Source organism: Equus asinus, chromosome 28 (genome assembly GCF_041296235.1).
Source record: "Equus asinus isolate D_3611 breed Donkey chromosome 28, EquAss-T2T_v2, whole genome shotgun sequence".
Classification (NCBI taxonomy): Eukaryota; Metazoa; Chordata; class Mammalia; order Perissodactyla; family Equidae; genus Equus; species Equus asinus.
The window spans coordinates 44,167,630-44,185,839 of NC_091817.1; the positions used below are offsets into that span (position 1 = coordinate 44,167,630).

The 18,210-nt window shown below is 52.5% G+C and overlaps 1 protein-coding gene across 2 annotated transcripts in view; it reads left to right on the plus strand.

Annotated features, from left to right (window-relative positions):
• CMIP (c-Maf inducing protein) overlaps nucleotides 1-18,210 on the plus strand; it is a 239,991-nt gene that overhangs the window by 177,405 nt on the left and 44,376 nt on the right. For both annotated transcript variants that reach the window (XM_044761603.2, XM_070500721.1), the window contains exons 4-5: nucleotides 8,195-8,356; nucleotides 13,216-13,257. In XM_044761603.2, the coding sequence (XP_044617538.1) occupies nucleotides 8,195-8,356; nucleotides 13,216-13,257 (204 nt within the window). The remainder of the gene's footprint in view (nucleotides 1-8,194; nucleotides 8,357-13,215; nucleotides 13,258-18,210) is intronic.

An 18,210-nucleotide genomic window follows, 5' to 3' on the forward strand; every position in this document is an offset into this window, starting at 1 on the left:
GGTGATTGGATTTTGCCAAAGGTGCAAGCAGGCCCTAAGTACCATGTAGGACGTGGTACCCAGCTGGGAGCCTGGCACCACGGTCTGTTCATCTCCTCACCAGCCAGATGACTGGTTGCCCAGGCAACCAGTTGATGCCCCAGAGACGATGAGCAGGACACTGCACCCAAGTTCCTGCTGTTTCCTTGGATTCGGTAATGACCGTGGGGAGACTGCCTCCGGTGGGCACTTAGCGGGCTGAGTGCCCAGGCTCTTTCCCCTCTTGCAAACAAATTGCCCGTCTCCCCAGGACTCGGCTTTCCAGGCAGATGTCAGCTGGACGCCCAGCTGTGGCCAGTCTGGAACTGCCATGGGCAGCCAGGGAGGCGAGGCTCAACCCTCCAATTTAAAGTACGTCTCGTTCGTTTCAGCAGGAGGCAGCAGCATTGATGGAGGCCAAGAAAGCACTCCGGTGTGCCTCTCAGAGTAGAGCTGCATGACGATCGGGCGCTCAGGATCCAAAACTAGACCTGGGTCCCACGTCCAGCTCTGGCTCTTAACTAGCCGCGTGACTTAACCGCTCTCGGCCTCGATTTTCTCATCTGTATAATGGGGCTAATTACCACTCACCTCGCTGAGTGGTTGTGAAGATTAAAAGAAGTTATTTTATACAAAGAGCTTTTACAGCACAGGGGCTGACCTATGGAGAACCCTCCAAACGTGGTAACAATTATGCCCTTATGCACTTGTCACAACCCATTATGCTGGGTGGTTGTTCTGGAACACAGGAAGCAGTGGATAAGTGGTAGCCAGTATTACTATAATTAGTGGCTTTGTTAGAGTGAGTTGAGCCAACCTTACCCTCTAGCCGACAGGGAAGTGCCAGGGCTGGGCTTGGGTCTCATTTTGCGTCATTTCCTCCACTCCCAGCTCCTCCACAGAGTCAATGCTCCACTCAGAATAGGTGTCCCTACACCCACCTTGAAAAGCCTGAGTCCCTGGAGGGTATTCATTGGTTAAGCCATCCGTTGATTAATTGGACCAGCAGTAACGGTTGGGGAATTGTATTGGCTAAGTTGGGTCTCTGTACAGAGTCCACAAGAGGGGCTGAGAGGTTATGAGCTGGTCTTAGGTTAATGATCAAGACTCGAGGGCTGAATGGGCGGTTTGGGGCTGACACACATGAGCCGATCACAGGCCTGGGTTGTGTCTGAAGGCAAAGTGATGGTGCTTGATGCGAAAAGGATTGAAGAAAAGCCATTTTGGAGGACCAAAGAGAAGACCAAAAATTCCCCCCACCCCAGTGTCGGAGCCCCCAGAAGCACACTGGCTTGGCAGGGATGGCAAGTCAGCTGGCAGACCCGCATCCACAGCCACAGCACGTCTGGAAGTAATGAGGAGGTCATAGGCCCCCTGTCTAGGAATCAGGGAAGCCAGAAAAGTCACCCAGCTGGTCATTGTCCCTGGGCATGCAAGGGACATTCGGAGACACCACCCTGTACGCCTTGGAGGGAAAGTTGGAGGAGCTGGGCAGGTAGGCAGGGTACCGCTCACATACTGGCCCCAGCATGTGAGCATTGTCTGAGTGATGGGCGGAAGCAATGAGCACATTCCTTGTCCTCTGGGAGCATGGTGACAGAGGGGACTCCAAGACTTTAGGACAGCATTGCCCAAAGAACTTCCTGGAGTGATGAAAATGTTCTCTATCTGCATTGTCCAGTACAGCAGCCACTAGCCACGTGTGGCTGTTGAGGAGCAACTGAAATGTCGCTAGTGGGACCAACGCACTGAATTTTTAGTTGTATTTCTTTTTCTTTTTCCTTTTTTTTGGGGGGGAGGAAGATTGGCCCTGAGCTTACATCTGTTGCCAATCTTCCTCTTTTTTTGTTTTTCTTCCCAAAGCCCCAGTACATAGCTGTGTATCCTTGTTGTAAGTCATTCTAGTTTTTCCATGTGGGACGCCTGCCACAGCATGTCTTGATGAGTGGCGCCTGATGATCCTGCGCCCAGGATCCGAATCAGCAAACCCCGGACCGCCAAAGCAGAGCATGCAAACTTAACCACTCGGCCACGGGGCCGGCCCCAAGTTGTATTTCATTTTAATTAAGTTAAGCATAAGTAGGCACTTGGGGCTGGTTGCTTACATATGGGCCAGCACAGCTTTGGGACACCCACTGAAGAGAAGTTTTAAGAGCCAGTCTGGTTCCTCCCTGACTCGTTTTTCTTGATGGCTCCTGGAGCTCTTGGGCAGCCTTTCCTTTAATGACAGGTGGTGGGGAGCATGCGTGCTTGTGTGAGTCTGAGCCTCAGAGGCTGCGGCAAGAGAGCAGACAGAGCAACAGCCCATCACCAGGAGGCGTGCTTCCGGCACATTCTGAGTCACGCCTCTCCTGGTGAGGGGCACTTTCCCGGCGACAGCTCGTCTCCTGTGGAAGAGCCGACAGGCTCCGCTTTCCCAGGGCGGAGAACCCGGGCGTCTGTGGTTGCCTCTGCTGTGGGAGCAGTTGCCGGAGAGATGGCGGATGTTGCCCAGGTAACATCCCTCCCTGACAAGCAGAGGGCGAGGACCGCAATGGAGTGACTGGCTTTCCCGCACAGGAGGCAGGAGCCTTTTCCTACTGGCTTTGTCATTTCGGGAGCTGGTGGGGCTTAGTCACGGATCCTGGGAGCCCTCCTAAGTCCTGCCTGCTCTGAACCCCTCACTCCCAGCACTTGGTAGGTGATAAGAACGAGAGCTGCTGTGTAGCCAGGAACGGGGCTAAGTGTTTTCTATCTGTTATCTCGTGGAACAGCCACGGCAAGGCTTTGACAGTAGTTATTCTCATCCCACAGTGCAGACGAGGAAACTAGGGAGCGAGTAATAGACTGTGAGTTTCACCAGCACAGGGGCCATCTGCTTTGCTCACCCGGGTGTCCTTAGTACTTAACGCAGTGCTTGGTACATTATAGTAGATGGTTCCCAGTAATTTTTGTTCAGTGACTGGATGGATGATGGATGGATGGGTGACGGACAGATGGATTAGTGGATGGGTAGATGGATAAGTGAATGGATGGATGGATGAATGGGTGGATGGATGGATGGATGGATGGAGAGATGGGGATATGGGTGGATGAAGTAGAGCTTAGATTTTAACCGAAATCTGCTGATTACAAAACGTGCACTCTTAACCACTAAGCCATACTGCCACTGGCTTTGTCTGATGTCCTCCTCTGCCTGCCTAGGTTGGGATTTTTAAAAAAATACCTTAATTGAGATGTAATTTCCGTACCATAAAATTCACCTATTCTAAGTGTATGATTCAATGATTTTAGTAAACTTATCGAGTTGTACAACCGTCACTCCATCTAGTTTTAGCATATTTCCGTCATCCTAAAAGATGCCCTCATGTCTGTTTGCAGTCTCTTCCCTGTTGCCAGCCCCAAGCCCCAGGCAATGACTGTTCCACTGTTTGTCTTTGGAAATTTGCCTTTTCTAGACAGTTCATATCAAAGGAATCATACAGTATCTCTTTCGCATCTGGCTTCTTTCATTTAGCATAATGATTGTGAGGCTCATGCATATTGTGGCAGGCGTGAGTAGTTCCATCCTTTTTACTGCCAAATACTATTCCATTGTCAAGATACACACTTATCCATCATCAGTTGATGGACACTTGAGTTGTTTGCAGTTTGGGGCTCTTCTGAGTAATGCTGCTGTGGACATTCGGGCACATGTCTTTATGTAGAGTCTGGCTTTGTTTCTCTTGAGTAGATTTCTATGAACAGAACTGCTGGGTCGTATGGTAAATTTATGTTTAACATTTTGAGAAACTGTCACACCGTTTCCCCGTGGTGCTGTGCTAATTTCCATTCCCACCAGCAGTGTACCAGGATCCCGGTCTCTCCACATCCTCGCCAGCACTTGCTATCGTCTGTCTTTTTGGTTAGGGAGCCTGGGGTGTGTGAAGTGGTGGCTCTTTGTGGTTTGAACCTGCGTTTTCCCGAGGGCCCATGATGTTGCTCAGCTTTCTACACACTTACTTCTAGGCTGGGGTTTGACCTTTTCAGCCAGGTGTTGGCGAACTTTTTCTCTAAAGAGCCAGATAGCAAATATTTGGGCCTTAAAAGGATCACATTCGATTTCTGGCACATTCTTTGTTTTTTCTCTTCACAACCATTAAAAAAACATAAGACCACTCTTGGCTTCCTTACACAAAAACAAGCAGGGAGAGAGTTCTAAGGCCCCTGTCAAAGGAATCCAGCAACCCCTCCCTGCTGGACACACATGAGGTCACCCTGGTGAGGTGGGCTTAGTGGGAGGACCACACTGCAAAGCCCGGGGGCCTGGGAGTCAGGGTTCCAGAGACGTCCCGTCCCAGCCTCGCTGTGACTCATCGCCAGATGAGCTCATCGCAATTCCTGGGATGGAACCTGCTAATTTGTCACCCAAGGCAAGTGACTGGGTCCCTGTGGTCCCGGACAGGCCTCCTTCTGCCCTGTGGCTGCCCTGCCCCAGGGCTCACAGCCTCTTCTGGGAACCAGAGGCCCACACCCCAAGGCCACTATGTCACACCCGCACTGTCCACCTGCTGCTCCCATCAGCCTCTCCTGCAGATCCTCCCACGGCTCCCCCACTCGTTGGTCACCTGGCCCCTGGCTCTCAGAGCCTTGTGGACTTGTCCTGGCCTCATCCCATGCCACCCAGCATTCCTGAGCCCTTCCTCAGTGTCTCTTGGCGAATCTGACCCTCCTCTCCACCATCTGTGCTGGCCCTGACCAATGTGATAGAAAGAGGGAGACCTTTGGAATTGCCCAGAGCTGATTTTGACTCTTGGTTGATCCCTTTCTAGCTGCGTGACCTTGGGCAAAGTCATGTCACCTCTCCAGCAGATAGTCTGATGTGTGAATAGGATGCTAGAGTCTCATAGTAGAAGCTGCAGGCACCTTGCCCTCTCAGCATCACTGTGCTCTGAAGGCTGCTTGCTGTGAACATGCACCACTCTGGTTTTTTCTGGCTCTGGGAGCACTCTGGCCTGGGCCTGGGGCAGCCAGAAGTACAGAGTGTCGAGGAAGTTTGTGGATAAATGTCGCAGCGTCCTTGCTCCATGGGTGGGTCAACTCTAGGGCATGGCCCGCAGTGTCTCCTAGACTTCCCACGGTGGATGACATTGCCCGTTACCATCATAATGCTTGGTGATGTCGCTAGCTGACTACCTTCTCTTCCTGCCTTCTGCAGTCTCCCTTCCACCCTGCACTTGTGTCTCCTGCCTTGCCTCGCATGTAAATAAACCACTTGCACTCAGGTCCTTGTCCCAGGGCTGCTCAGCCTATGGCAGGTCCCCAGCCCCTAGGATTACTGTGAGGATGGAATGAGATGATGCTTAGTGCCTGGCGCGTGGTACATGCTCATTGAACATTAGCCCGTGTTACAACCCTTGGGACCTTCTGGGTTTGAATGCAGCCTCTGTGACTAGTGTCCTGGGGACACCTCTTCAGCAGGGGTTCAGGTGCTTGCTAGAGAGCTGTTGTCCTCGTGCACTAAGGAGGGGGCTGTGGTGGCGAGCGCGAGGCTGGGCGCACCCATGAAGGGGCTCATTGGAAGCTGGGTAGGGACTGGCTGCGCCCAGGGGGCCCTTTTGCCTGGGCCTCGCTGCCTCTGAGCCTCAGTGATGTCTGTGTGTGGAGAGTGGGGACCGACACACAGCCGCCCACCCCCACCGGCGGCCTGGACTCAGCGAAGTTTAAATGAGGGTTGGCGGGAACAATGTTCACCAAGAATCAATGATGGCTATTTCTAGGTTGTGGGATTTTTGAGGGCTTTTTTCATTTATCCTCTTCTTTTTGCTTTTCAGCATGGTTTAAATTTCTTATAATGAGCATGCATCATTTTCACAAAAAGAGTGAATCCATTATTGTTTCTAAAGTAAATAACTTGCAGCTGATCAGAAGAGAGGGCACTTAAAGCTCAGACCGTATTCAAATCTAGAATCTACTGTGGGTAAGACACGGGTATGCTTCGTTGTGGTTTTCTCTGGGGCTTAATCTATGGCGAGTTTCTGTGACCATTTCACGGTCATTTAAAAATTTAGCAATTCTCTGGGTACGGAGCAAAACCACAGTGTCCAGGACTCAAAGGAGCATTCATCTCCCGGGATGGATTGGGCCCTTGCCTTGGGAAGTGTCTCTACTGTGTTAGATATCGGGCACTTTGTGTTTGCATAGACCTGGCAGTGCCAGGAAGCTGGTGCTTCTGGCTCGCTGTAGTGGGGCCAGGAGGCTCCAGGCTCCAGCTGACCGTAACTAACACCGACGCTGGTTATAGTCCTAGGGAACTGGGGGCATCTAGTCAGTAAAGTCGTGGAGTTCAGCAAATGCGCATTGTCACCATCATCCCCATCAAAAGCATATTTACTATTCGCTAAACACTCACCCCCGACAGAACTTGTCATGCATTTCCTCCAGTCCTTATAGGATCCAAAATGATGGACAAGTAAATATTTCTGGTCATTCCCCTCCCCCACCTGATGGAAACTGTGCCGTCTTCCACTTAACCACTTGTTTCCTCTGCCCTGCTGGCCCTCTGAGAGAGCTTGTCTCGCACTAGATCTCGATGCGAGATGGTGAACGGGCAGAGAACAGTAAGACCAAGAGGTGGAATGAGGAGAGAGGCTGTCACAGGCAGGTAGGGAGGTGAAAGGAGAGGGGGAGAGAAGGAGGAAGAGACTAGCTATGTTGACTTACATGAGAAAGATCCAGGATGATGAGGGGGAATAAACCCTGGTGTGAGTTAACGTTGTGGGTGATGGTGGTGGTGATAAGGGGATGATTAACAAGTAAAAGGCTCCAAAAATTGGGGAGTGTGAACAAACGGGAGAAAGAAAATAAGATACGATTTGTATCACAGTGGGTTGTTCATTTCATCCTGTTAAAGTTCTTCAAAGGAGACTAGTTAAGTATCCAGGTTCCCTTCTTGTTACTGGCAGCTGTCCTCTGTGGACTGTGCTTTGGAACGTAGCTCCATGCAGAGAGCGGACCACGTGGGTTCAGGATTTATAAAGGTTACTCGTCGGAAGAGGCTGCGAGATGCTTTCACGCCTAATTCACAGAAGAGGAAGCTGAGGCTCAGGAGGTGAAATACTTCATAGGCAGCTCAAGGTCTGTCTGACTCCAAAGTCTGCCTCCTGTTCCACCAGGATGCCTTGCTCAGCACCATTAACTGCTCAGTTTGATATGGAATATGTCCCCCCTAAATATGTCCTTTAAGGCATTGGGTTCCCAGACCACTTTGTAATTCTTAACTCAGAAACCAGGTGGTCAGGGAGACCCCGGCAGCCTCACAAGCCAGTGAGGGGCCCTGACCTCCTCCTTGGTCCTTCCCTCAATCAGACTTTGGCTCAGAGATGGTGACATGTCACCCCAGCTGGCTGCTGGCGCAGTGACACTAAAATTAGGTTTTCCCCAAGGAACAGAGCACTTAGTGAAGGAGTTCATCCAGTTAGGAGGAGAGACTCCCGAGCAAGCCAGGGCAGCAGTGGGGCAGGCGGCCGCAGGGCCGGGAGGGAGCATCTGGCTGGGACCTCTGCCTTCCAAGGGCTTCTGTTTCCATGATGTCAGAGAGGCGGAACTAACTCTGCCTCAAATAGAGGGAGGCAGCAGCCCCTGCCCCAGTCGCTCCCCAGCTTCTGACACAGTGCCTAAGCCTGATCGCAGGTGAGCTGAGGACCGCCTTACGTTCCCCGGGGGCCATTCTGGGCTCTTTCCCCACCTGGCTGGGGTTGAATTCCTGGCCCCAAGCCTGTCTGCCTGGTTTCTTAGCTGAATACCACTCTCCAAGGGGACCTCTTAGGCTCAAGATGAGCAGAAACAGTGCCTCCAACTCAAAGAAAGCCCCTATGTGGACCCAGGTGTGCTTCCACTCTTACGGCATTTGAACACTTGGGGGATAAGTGTGGCCGAAGCTGATCTGAAAGAGCACTTGCTTCCTTCTTCTTTGAAGTCATCGGAAATGACTCTTCTAGTGTCCGGGAGGCCTGGCTGCCTGCAAATGCACCTGTGACTTTGGGCACAGCTCTTCCTTTCTCAAGTGTCAGTTTCCTTACGGGGGAGAGAGCGGTCCACACTGACAGTTTCTCAGGGCCTTTCACATCCGAACGCAGCTGATTCTTTGATCATCTCGTATCTTGCACCCTCGGCATATCGGTAACACTTTTTGTGTCTCTTTCTCTCTCCCAACCAGAAAAAGATTTACAAATATAAGAAAGTCCTGAGTAACCCAAGCCGTTGGGAAGTGGTCTTGAAGGAGATCCGGACTCTGGTGGACATGGCCCTCACGTCCCCCCTGCAGGACGACTCCATCAACCAAGCCCCACTGGAAATTGTCTCGAAACTGCTCTCAGAGGTGAGACACTTCCCCCGCTTGGTTTCTGCACCGTGCTCCCCCCTTTAAGTCACTTTCCTTACCTCTGCTGGACACCAACCCTGCACCAAACAGCAGAATTGGATTCGAGTTGTGTTGTCCCCCCATTGCTGAAGGAGGTGAGGGACTCCCCCCAGCGATTTGAGGGAGTTGAGAAGGAGGTTTGCCCCCAGTGTTTCCGGCTGAGCCGTCCAGGACTTGCGGCAGGAATGAAGGCCCTGCCACACCCCACAACCGAACTGGAGAAGGGGGCTTATTGGTCTTGGCCCTGAGGCTGGGCTGGTGGTGCTATGATGGCAGCTGATTACACAGTTCTCTGGTTCATTCCCGAGCAGGAGCACGTCCTTGCTGCCCCCGTGGCATTGGGGCTGGTAGTCCCAGCCCACCTCCGTCTTCCCCCAGCACTGGCCTGCATCAGCTTCAGAGGTCCAAGCAGATAATGGCTTTCTGCCCTAATCACCCCCCACAGCCTACAGCTGTACTTTATCTCACACGGGATTTTAAAAATCAGGAGATTTCACAACAAAATGGGAATTTCCAGCTTCTCTTTTAAAAAACACTCAGAAAACCCAGCAGCAGTTTGCAGCTGGCGCTGCCCGGCGCCGCCTATCTACGCCATCTGCTCTGCCAGGCGGCCCCACGCTTTGAGCGTGTGCTGTGTGCCAGGCACTGTTCTGGACATTTGAATGAAGACAGCCTGCCCTCCTGGAGCTCCCGTTCAGGCAGGAGAGGCAGACAGGAACAATGAGACTGAATCAGCGAGCCAGTCTCACTGTTCTGTTCGGTAGCAGGACACATCCTTCTCTTTAGTCTGCTCCAGGCGCTATTCTAAGCTCTTTAGAAATGTTAATACTTCTCTCGTTTATTTGCCTGCCTGGCCTCCTGGGACACTGGAGTTGATGACTCCTGATTTAAACTATGCATGGCCACCAGAGTGATGCTTCTGTCCCCCTCCCCTGGGAGTGGCCCCTGCTCTTCTCCCACCCCTGGTTCCCTGGGGAGCTCCTACACACCCCGCCGCGTCCCACACGCGTTCCCTGCTGCCTAGAACCGGCCCTCTCTGCAGGCTGGTCACTGCCCGTCGGTCCAGGAGACCGGTGCAGGCCTTCCATGTCTGCTGAATAGAGGGTCCCTCGTCCTGGGAGGAGGTGGGGACGGGAGGTAGAAAGTGGGCGGCAGACTCGGTCACAGGCAGAGGAGCAGAGGATGTGTCCTCGGGGGGGAGGCCAGCCTCGTTCCACAGAGGAGTGGAGACTCAGGCTCTGAGACGAGTCGTGGTCAGGTCTGGAATTCAAGGCGGGTGCCGTGTGCCCCGCCCAGAGCGGGAGAAGGGGCCCGGTCAGCAGGCCAGGGGCTGGCTTCTCATCTGGAGGAGTGCGCACATGCTGTGTCAGGTGCCTTACACACAAAGCATCTCACTTAGTATCACATTCGCCCTGAGAGGTGAGCTGTGCCGTCTCCATTTCACAGAGGAGGAAACTGAGGCCCAGAGATACTGAGTGACCTGCCAAGTAAGCGGTGGGGCTGGAAATGCCCCTCAGGACTGCCTAGCTCTTACCGCAAGACCACATGGCCCACCCCTGCGGCCCCACCATCCCACCATCAGGTCAGGCTCGTCGTCAGGACAAAGGCAAAGGTGGCAGATGGGCCCTGTCGCCAGCCTCTGGCGGGATTTCTTTCCCATCTCAGATATGTTTCATGTGACCACATTCCCATGGGCCTTTGCATCACTTCTTGGGCTTTAAATCAAGGATCTCGAAGTCAGCTGACCCCCAAGTGCTAGGCTGGAGAGACAAAGGCATTTAAAGAAAAAAAAAAACCAGAAGCAACTTATATATGTTGTGCACCTACTGTGTGCCGGGCAAGGGGTCGGTATATTCACCCCATTCTACTGATAAGCACTGCCATTTGGTAAGGGACGGAGCTGGGACTGCAGCCCAGGCAGCGTCCCCTCCATAAGGCCTGACACCTCTCTGAGTGACGCTGACGTTTTTTGAGCACGTGCTCCGTGGCGATCACTTTGGCAGGCATTTAGAGCCGATCTTTTGTGTTTCTCCCGGGGGCCCCACAGGGTAAGTGTCACGATGCACAGAGAGCAAACCGAGGCTCTGAGAGGTTCCCTCTTAGCCCAGGGTCGCTCGGATAAGTGGTGGGCCAGGATGCACGCCCAGGTCTGCCTGACTGTGAAGCTCATCGCTTGTGCATAGATGTGACATAAACCTGAACCAGTGAGTGGGGAGACCCACCTGTGTGGGACGGTGGTTCAGAGCAAGCGTGTGGAGTCAGAGGACCTGGCTCTGCCCTCAGGGGCTAACTGACTGTGGACGAGTTACGAGACCTCTCAGGGCCCAGTTTCCATCTGTGAGGTGGGGGCCAAGGTTGGCAGCCATTTCATAGCACTGAGGATCAGATGACCCAATACTGACACAGTGCTGCCCAGCGCTGTGCCTGACAGACAGGGAGCATTTGATAAATGGTCACATTTTTATTGTCACGGGAGATGGTTGTGATCTTGACCTGAAGCACCCTCATCTAGATGTCTAGAGGGCATGGGTGGAAAAACAAATAAATCGTCTCTCCTCCTTGCCCTTTTTTGTTTAGCGTAGATGAGCTGGATTCTTTGTTCTCTTTTTTTTTTTTTTGAGGAAGATTAGCCCTGAGCTAACTGCTGCCAATCCTCCTCTTTTTGCTGAGGAAGACTGGCCCTGAGCTAACATCCGTGCCCATCTTCCTCTACTTTGTATGTGGGACGCCTACCACAGCATGGCGTGCCAAGTGGTGCCATGTGCGCACCTGGGATCCGAATGGGCGAACCCCAGGCCGCCGAAGCAGAATGTGCGCACTTAACCGCTGCACCACCGGGCCGGCCCCTGTCTGTTCTCTTTACTCAAGTTGTTCCCGAGGCCTCCTCCTAAGGGACTGCAGGCATCACCTCACCAACCAGAAGGTGGGCAGGATCCCAGGGGAGGGGAAGGGAGGCAGAGAAGGGACTGTCAGGTGGCAGAACCATTCTGAGAAAGAACCGTCCATCCACTGGCCAAGCAAAGCCAGTGTCCCCGACCTCCTGGGCCTTTGTTGAGTTGATTGTGTGGAGTGGCCACTCAGCTTGGGGGTCAAGTGTCCCCTCCAATGCAGTGGCTCTTAGTGAGCGCTCTCCACCCCGGGTCAGAAGTGGGCTTGTGGAGGGAAGTTTTCCTGCAAAATGGCGTGGGCTGCCACGGGGTGACAGGGACAAAGGAAATGGCATTTGGTTGCCGAGGGCTCTTCCTGGAAAGGTGCATGGGGCAGGGTGAGGGATGGCTGGTCCCTTTGGAGCTGCCTGAAAGATGGAACTGCCCGTTGCGTAGGTCGAGCAGTATAGCTCAGTGGCTGGAAATAGACGCTTTGGAATCGGGACAGATCCCCATCTTAGGTAGCTAACTCTTAGGTAGCTGTCTGTCTGTGGACGGGGTAGTGGGAGAACCTATCATAAGGGAGAGAGATGGGTGGGGTGAGTCTTACAAAGCTCTGACACAGTGCCTGGGGCAGAGTGAGCTTGTTGTCAGTCATAAGGAGAGACCAGAGCCAGGCTTTCATCTACCCTGGGCGGAAAGATGACTGATGTCTAATAACCTGCCGTAAATTAGGCTGCTCAGACTCCACCAACATCCACAATAAGAAGAAGGTATTGGAATCCAAAAAACATCCTTCCACATGTTCCTGGATCCTCAGCACCTAGGTCAGGCTGTCGCCATGGAAACCGGGGCCCCAAGGACCTCAGGCACTGACCCTGGTTCCATGGCCGGCTTCATCCTTCAGGCGGCCAGCTTACTGAGCCAAAGCAACTTCACGGCTCACTCGCTCTTCTCGCGCTTTGGCTGGCGTAAACATGTTAGATCCCGACACTCCTTAAACCTGTTCAGGCAGTGGGCGCTGTAGGGCTCTTTCTAGAACCCAGGAACAGTCGATCTTGCCAGTTCACTGACCAGATCATGAGGCGCGTTCCAAGCAGCCAGTGTGGCTTTGCTAGGAAATAGGAATTGACACCAGTGAAAGCCTGTGTCCACCAAGACAAGCAGACAGAGCAGAACACGCCACAAAACTAGCAAAAAAGACAATAGTGGCTGTTTCTGCGTTTTCCCACAATTTCTCGTTTATTGCGTATTCATCCCTTTCCTCATTTGCATGCTCACAGGATGGCAGCAACAGGTACCAGTTGTATAAGAAAATTCCAGATTGGGAGGGAAGAAAATCCTAAAAATTAAGCAAGTTTAATCCATTCAACTTAATATTATATTTGCACGTTAAATTGCTAGAATTTGAATTTAGCTGAAACATCTTGGGCCAACTCATGGAACACTAGTGTTCCCTGGGGATCTAGTTTGAGAACCACAGAAATAATATGTTTGCTACTCCTGATGGACTGCCTGGCACAGAGTCAAGACTCAAAAGTCTGTTTCTTTGCGTGTTTATTACAAACCTGCCTTCTGGCTTCCAGGTCGTGTGCTCCGACCAGGGCCAAGCACAGGTTTAGTGTAAAGAAGGTCTGCTTACAAGGACCAGACTGAGCCTCACTGAGGGGAAGGGACTGGCCCAAGGTCACATAATGTACACATGAAGAGACAGGGGCTTGGAACTCAGTTTCTCCTGCCCTGAAGCCATACTTCTCCCCCTTCCCAACCCTGCCTTTGAGGGTCTTCTGATCTATTTAATCAAGAAAAAGTGACAGCTTTCCTCTGTCTGGGGGGCTGTAAGTGTTTTGAAAGTGTGTGGACCTTAGAGATACAAATGTTCCATTTTCTTGACGTTGTTTTGTTTTGCTTTGTTTTCTTTTCCTCCCGCGTCCCCGTTCCATCGTCTAGAACACAAACTTGACTACCCAGGAGCATGAAAACATCATTGTGGTAAGTCTCTCGCCGTCCCTCTCCTGGCGCGCCCGGTTAATTCTGCAGGCGCCAGCGTCATCCACCAGCACGGCGACGTTGCTCAGCTTTGTCTTTTCTGTTGAGCCACATGTGTCTCCCTCTTGCCTTTGCACATTTCAGAGCCCCAATCGATCAGGGGAAGTAATGAGCAGTCTCGGAGGTTTGTAGCAAATGGGTCTTAATCACCTCCTCCTTCCTGGGTCTGCCGTGGGGAGCTGAAGGCAGGAGGTGGCAGAGACGGTGTAATTTGTTCAGAGGCTATTAAGCCTATTAGCTGAAAGGTAAAGGTTCTCCTTCTTGCCCCAGGACATGTCTCCTGATTAATCCACAAATGGAACCTGGATTTAATTCCCTCTGATATGCAAATTGAGATGAGATGATATTTTTTGGGACTTGACTATGATCTAAACATCCTTTAGGGGGAAATATCTTCCTGGGTGATTTTAAGCTATGAAGCATGACTTTCACTAGAGAGAAGAAAGAAATGAAGTTGTACCTACTGGGTGCCAAGCACCATGCTGTGTATTTGAATCCACCGCTTTGCTGTATATTTGATTCTGTGGATTCAAATACAGCCCCTGCTCCCTAAGACGTCATCATCTCTTGTAGGAAGACAAATGTGATCCCTGTAAAAATAGAGGCATGTAGTGGAGAGAGTGGAGTGATAAACTCACCTGAGAAAGAAGCCAGAGAGCTTCCTGGAGGCACTGATGTCTGAGCTGGGTTTTGAAGGATCAATAGGAGTTTGCCAGATGGCAAAACATGGTAAAGGCATTCCAGAGAGAGGAAACTTGCACAGAGATTTAAAGCAACATGGTATGTTCTGGAAGCCTCAGCACTCCTGGAGCATAAAGTATAAGGAAGTGGGAAGCAGAGAGGTAGGACTTGAGGTGGAAGTGAGAGGCCGAGCCTCCGGTGTCCAGGAAAGGACCTGGAACATTCACCCACCCAGAAGTCCTGCAGCTGCAGCCTTTGAAACAAGGGCAGCATCCCAGACACTGTGTCCCTCTGAGCTGAATGAGGGCTTCAGGGGCCCACTGGGCCCTGGCCCCCCTAGACTGGAGAATCACGCTCCTTGCCCTAGCTGGGTCCTATAGGCACCACAGGAGGGGAGCCCTGGGCCTTTTATTGCAGTAAAGGCAGCAGCTTCTGCAGAGCGGCAGCCGCGGTGTCTGGCGTGCGGTACATGCTCAGTGGGTGTTTGCTAAAAATATAGAGGTTTTTCCTGTGCTCCACCCTGGACACCCCCTTGCCTTCTCTTGCCAGAACAGAGGGAACCTCAACTCAGGCACCCCCAATCACCCACCACCACCTTTCTCTGGTACACTGTTAATTAATAAAGTCATTTAACAGACGTTTGTTGACATGTGAATACAAGTATGTGCCAGGCACCAGTCTCCATACCATAGACACAGAGCCTCCATCGAGGGATTTGCTGTTGCCGGGAGAACCTAGCAGGTCCACAAATTGTCAAGAAACATTATGGTCAGAGGTTGAGGTTTGCTCAGGGTGTTAGGGGAGCACAGAGGGCGGGCACCAAGCTCCTCCCTCAGGGAGGGTGTTGGGAGGAAGATGACGGAGGGCTTCCAGGAGGAGGTGAGCAAGCAGTCTTAAAGGATGGCTAGGAGGGCTGCAGGCAAAGGCAGTCCAGGCAGGGGGCCCAGCACGTGCACAGGAATGCGGTGAGCCTCCGGCTGGTGGAGAAGCAGGTGGGCACATGGCTGCTGGGGAAGGAGTCGGCGTCTTCCTCTTGCTGCTGGTGACCCCCGTGGGTCCCACGGTGCCCCTCGGCCCTGGAAGGCAGGCAGGGGGCTTTGGCCTTGGGACGAGCCTGGGAGAGGAATCTAGGTCTGAGAAATCCCAGCTGCATTTGTCGGGCTCCTTTGGCCAGGCTGAGCCTTTCATCATCCGGGCCCGGCCTCCCTGCTCTGCGGGGGTGCTGAGAACATGAAGAATTGGATCCCAGGCTCTGACCCTCAGCCTCCTCTTTATTCCCAGTGCTGTTGTCGTTATTATGAACCTTCCGTAGCCTCCTTTTGGTCCAACAGTTACGTTCTGTGATGTGACCTGTCGGCCCTGAGTCTTCTCCCAGTGGGGCTTGGTGTTTTTTTAATGTACTTGTTTTTCTAAGGACTTTCAAAAGTCACTGGAGTTGGTTTTATTCAGTCTGCCCATCAGGCGGTCTCTGCAATAGGTAATTAATCGGCGGCTGGAAACAGCTGGCGTGTCCCTGGGCAAGCGTGGAGCTGAGGTCGGGCCCTAGCCATGGGCCCGCGTGCTGGTGAAGAACGTGGGCACCAAGCTGAATGGGGGTTCGAGTCCAGAGCCTGGTACAGACCCGGGGCCCAGCCCGTACACGTGAGCTTGGGCGAGTTGTGGAAGAACTTTAAATTTTATTAAAATTATCTTTCATTTTTCATTTCAAGTATTTCATGACTATATCTTCGTTGTAAAAAAAGAAAAAAGAAAAAATCCCAAAACGGATTTCACCCCATCCCAGCGCCGTCTTCGGAGACAGCCCCAGGGGTTTCCAGGTGGTGACACACCCACACGGACAGATACAGCTGTATTTTTATTTTTTGTTTTTTAACACTAATGATGTGATGTTGGATGTGTTGTTCTGCATTTGTTTTTTCGCTTAACGGTGTGTCTGGGATCTTTCACGTCTTCTCGGGCATACCTACGCCAGGGTTTCTCATGCTCAGCGCTGGTGACATGTGGGGATGGGCAATTCTTTGTGGGGGATGCTGTCCTGTGCATGTTGAGCAGCATCTCTGGCCTAGACCCACTAGATGCCACTGGCGCTCCCCTGTCATGACAATCAAACACATCTCCAGACATGCCGATACCCCCCGGGGGACAAAGTCGTCCCTCCTTGAGAACCACTGGTCTACCCCATTCTTTCTGCTGGCTCTAGAAGATTTTTGTTTAGATGGCCATTCAGGTGGTTTCCAGCTAACTCGATGCTCTAAGCCTCAGTCTTCTCATCAATCAAATGGGTGTGACAACAGTACCTCTCTTACTGGGCTGTTGGGAGGGTTGGATGAGCTCATGCACCTAACACGCTTAGCGAGGGCCAGGCTCATGGAAAGATTCTACAAAAATATGAGCTCTTTTAATTAACTGTGCATTTTAAAGTTCTCATTACTCTGTGACCGGGGCAGCCTTGTAACCTCCCTGACCCTCTGTCTCTTCATCTGTACAAATGCAAATAACTAATGCTTGACCTCCTATTTGTCATGGGATCAGATGAGATAATAGCCATGGAAGCACAGAGCCCACGCCTAATGCCCACTGTGGGCGATTAATTTGTTCCCACTCCTTTATTCCTTGGCTCCTTCCCATGAGAGAGGGGGCCTGGCAGGATTGAAGGGCCTTGACCCAGAGGAACTGCCCCCTGCGTATGGTCCCTCCTCCCCACAAGCTGGTCCCAGAGCTGGTGTCGGGAGCACAGCGGGCCAGCCAGGCAGTGACTCCCAGCCTATAGGGAGGCGCCCCGTCCTGCCGCCCCTGCTGGGCCCTGACCTCTCCCTGTGTTTACTGGCTGGCGGGCCTGGCTCGGCATGGGGCAGCAGAGAATGCCCACACAGCGGGCCGGGCGCCCAGCCTCTGGGAATGAGTGTGCCGAGCCAGAATCACGGGCCGGGCTGACTTGGGGTGTTTTGTTGTCTTTCGTTGCCCGGTTTCTCTTTAAATGTAGTTGTTGCCACCAGATAGGTTGTTTCCGGGTGATGTGGAGAGCCAGGGCTGGGAAGTGGCATGAGAACAACCCGGGCTCCCAAGTCTCAGGTGGAGGCTCAGCTCCTGGTTGTGCCACGTTCTCACTGCGACCTTGGGCCGCAGACTTAATCTCTCTGAGAAAAGGGGCCAATACTCACACCCGCCTCCCAGTGCAGGGTGAAGATGAGGTGACAAGATACAGTTAGCACAGAGCCCGCCACCAGGGTGCCCCAGAGCGTGACTGCTGTGGCCGATGTCACTCTCGGCGTGTTGTCACCATCAGTATGATCCTCGGTTCATGTGGCTGTGGGGGTTGACAGAGGAGGGTGTCCTCAGCCTCACCGTTAGCTGGGAGCCCACCCACCCCATCCCCCTGCCGCCTGGGAGAACTTTCTACAGCGATGGGAGTTCGCTCCACGCTGTCCAGGGCGGGAGCCACTAGCTACGTGCGACTACTGAGCACTTCAAATGTGGTTGCTGTGACTAAGGAACTGCATTTTTTAGGTTTATTTCATTTAAATCGTTTATTTCATGTCAGTTAAAATTTGAATCATCGCGTGTGGCTGGTGCTGCTGCGTTGGACAGCACAGCCCCAGACAAGCCAGACCCTGGGCCACGTCTCCAGCTGTTTGTCAACCTGATTGTTGGTGCCACGAAGCAAAACCTTAATTTAGGTGACTTCATTTTTCACAGAGGTGTACTCACTCACATAGCTGGTCAACTAAGGGTCGCCTCTTACTGGCATGCAGCTGTGCTTTCTTTTTCCTGAGGGTCCTGAGACAAGCGGAAGGTCTGACTGAGAGGTCCCTACCTGGATCCAAGGGCATTGCTGTTGGGGGGGCAGATCGACGAGTCCCTCTGAAACCAGGCAGGCAGGGTCTGAGGGGGAGTCGGTGAGAGGGAGACCCACAGAACCTCCCTGGGGAGTTAGGAAAAACCGTCACCCCTTGCTCTGTGCCCAGTACAGCCCAAGACAGTCCCCCTGTGATGCTGTCAGTGACCTGCTGTGCTCCAGGCAATGGGCTTATCCCGAGCCTGAGACTCTGGAGCTTCTAGAGTTTTCTTTCCTCAAACCGTCTCAACAACTCTGTGAATCAGTAACTCTTAGTTTTCCCCATTTTGTAGGCCAGAAGATTAATGTTCAGAGAGGTTGAGTTGTTCACCCAAAGTCACACAGCCTGGCAGTCTCGGTGCTGGTCCTGGGTCTCCCAT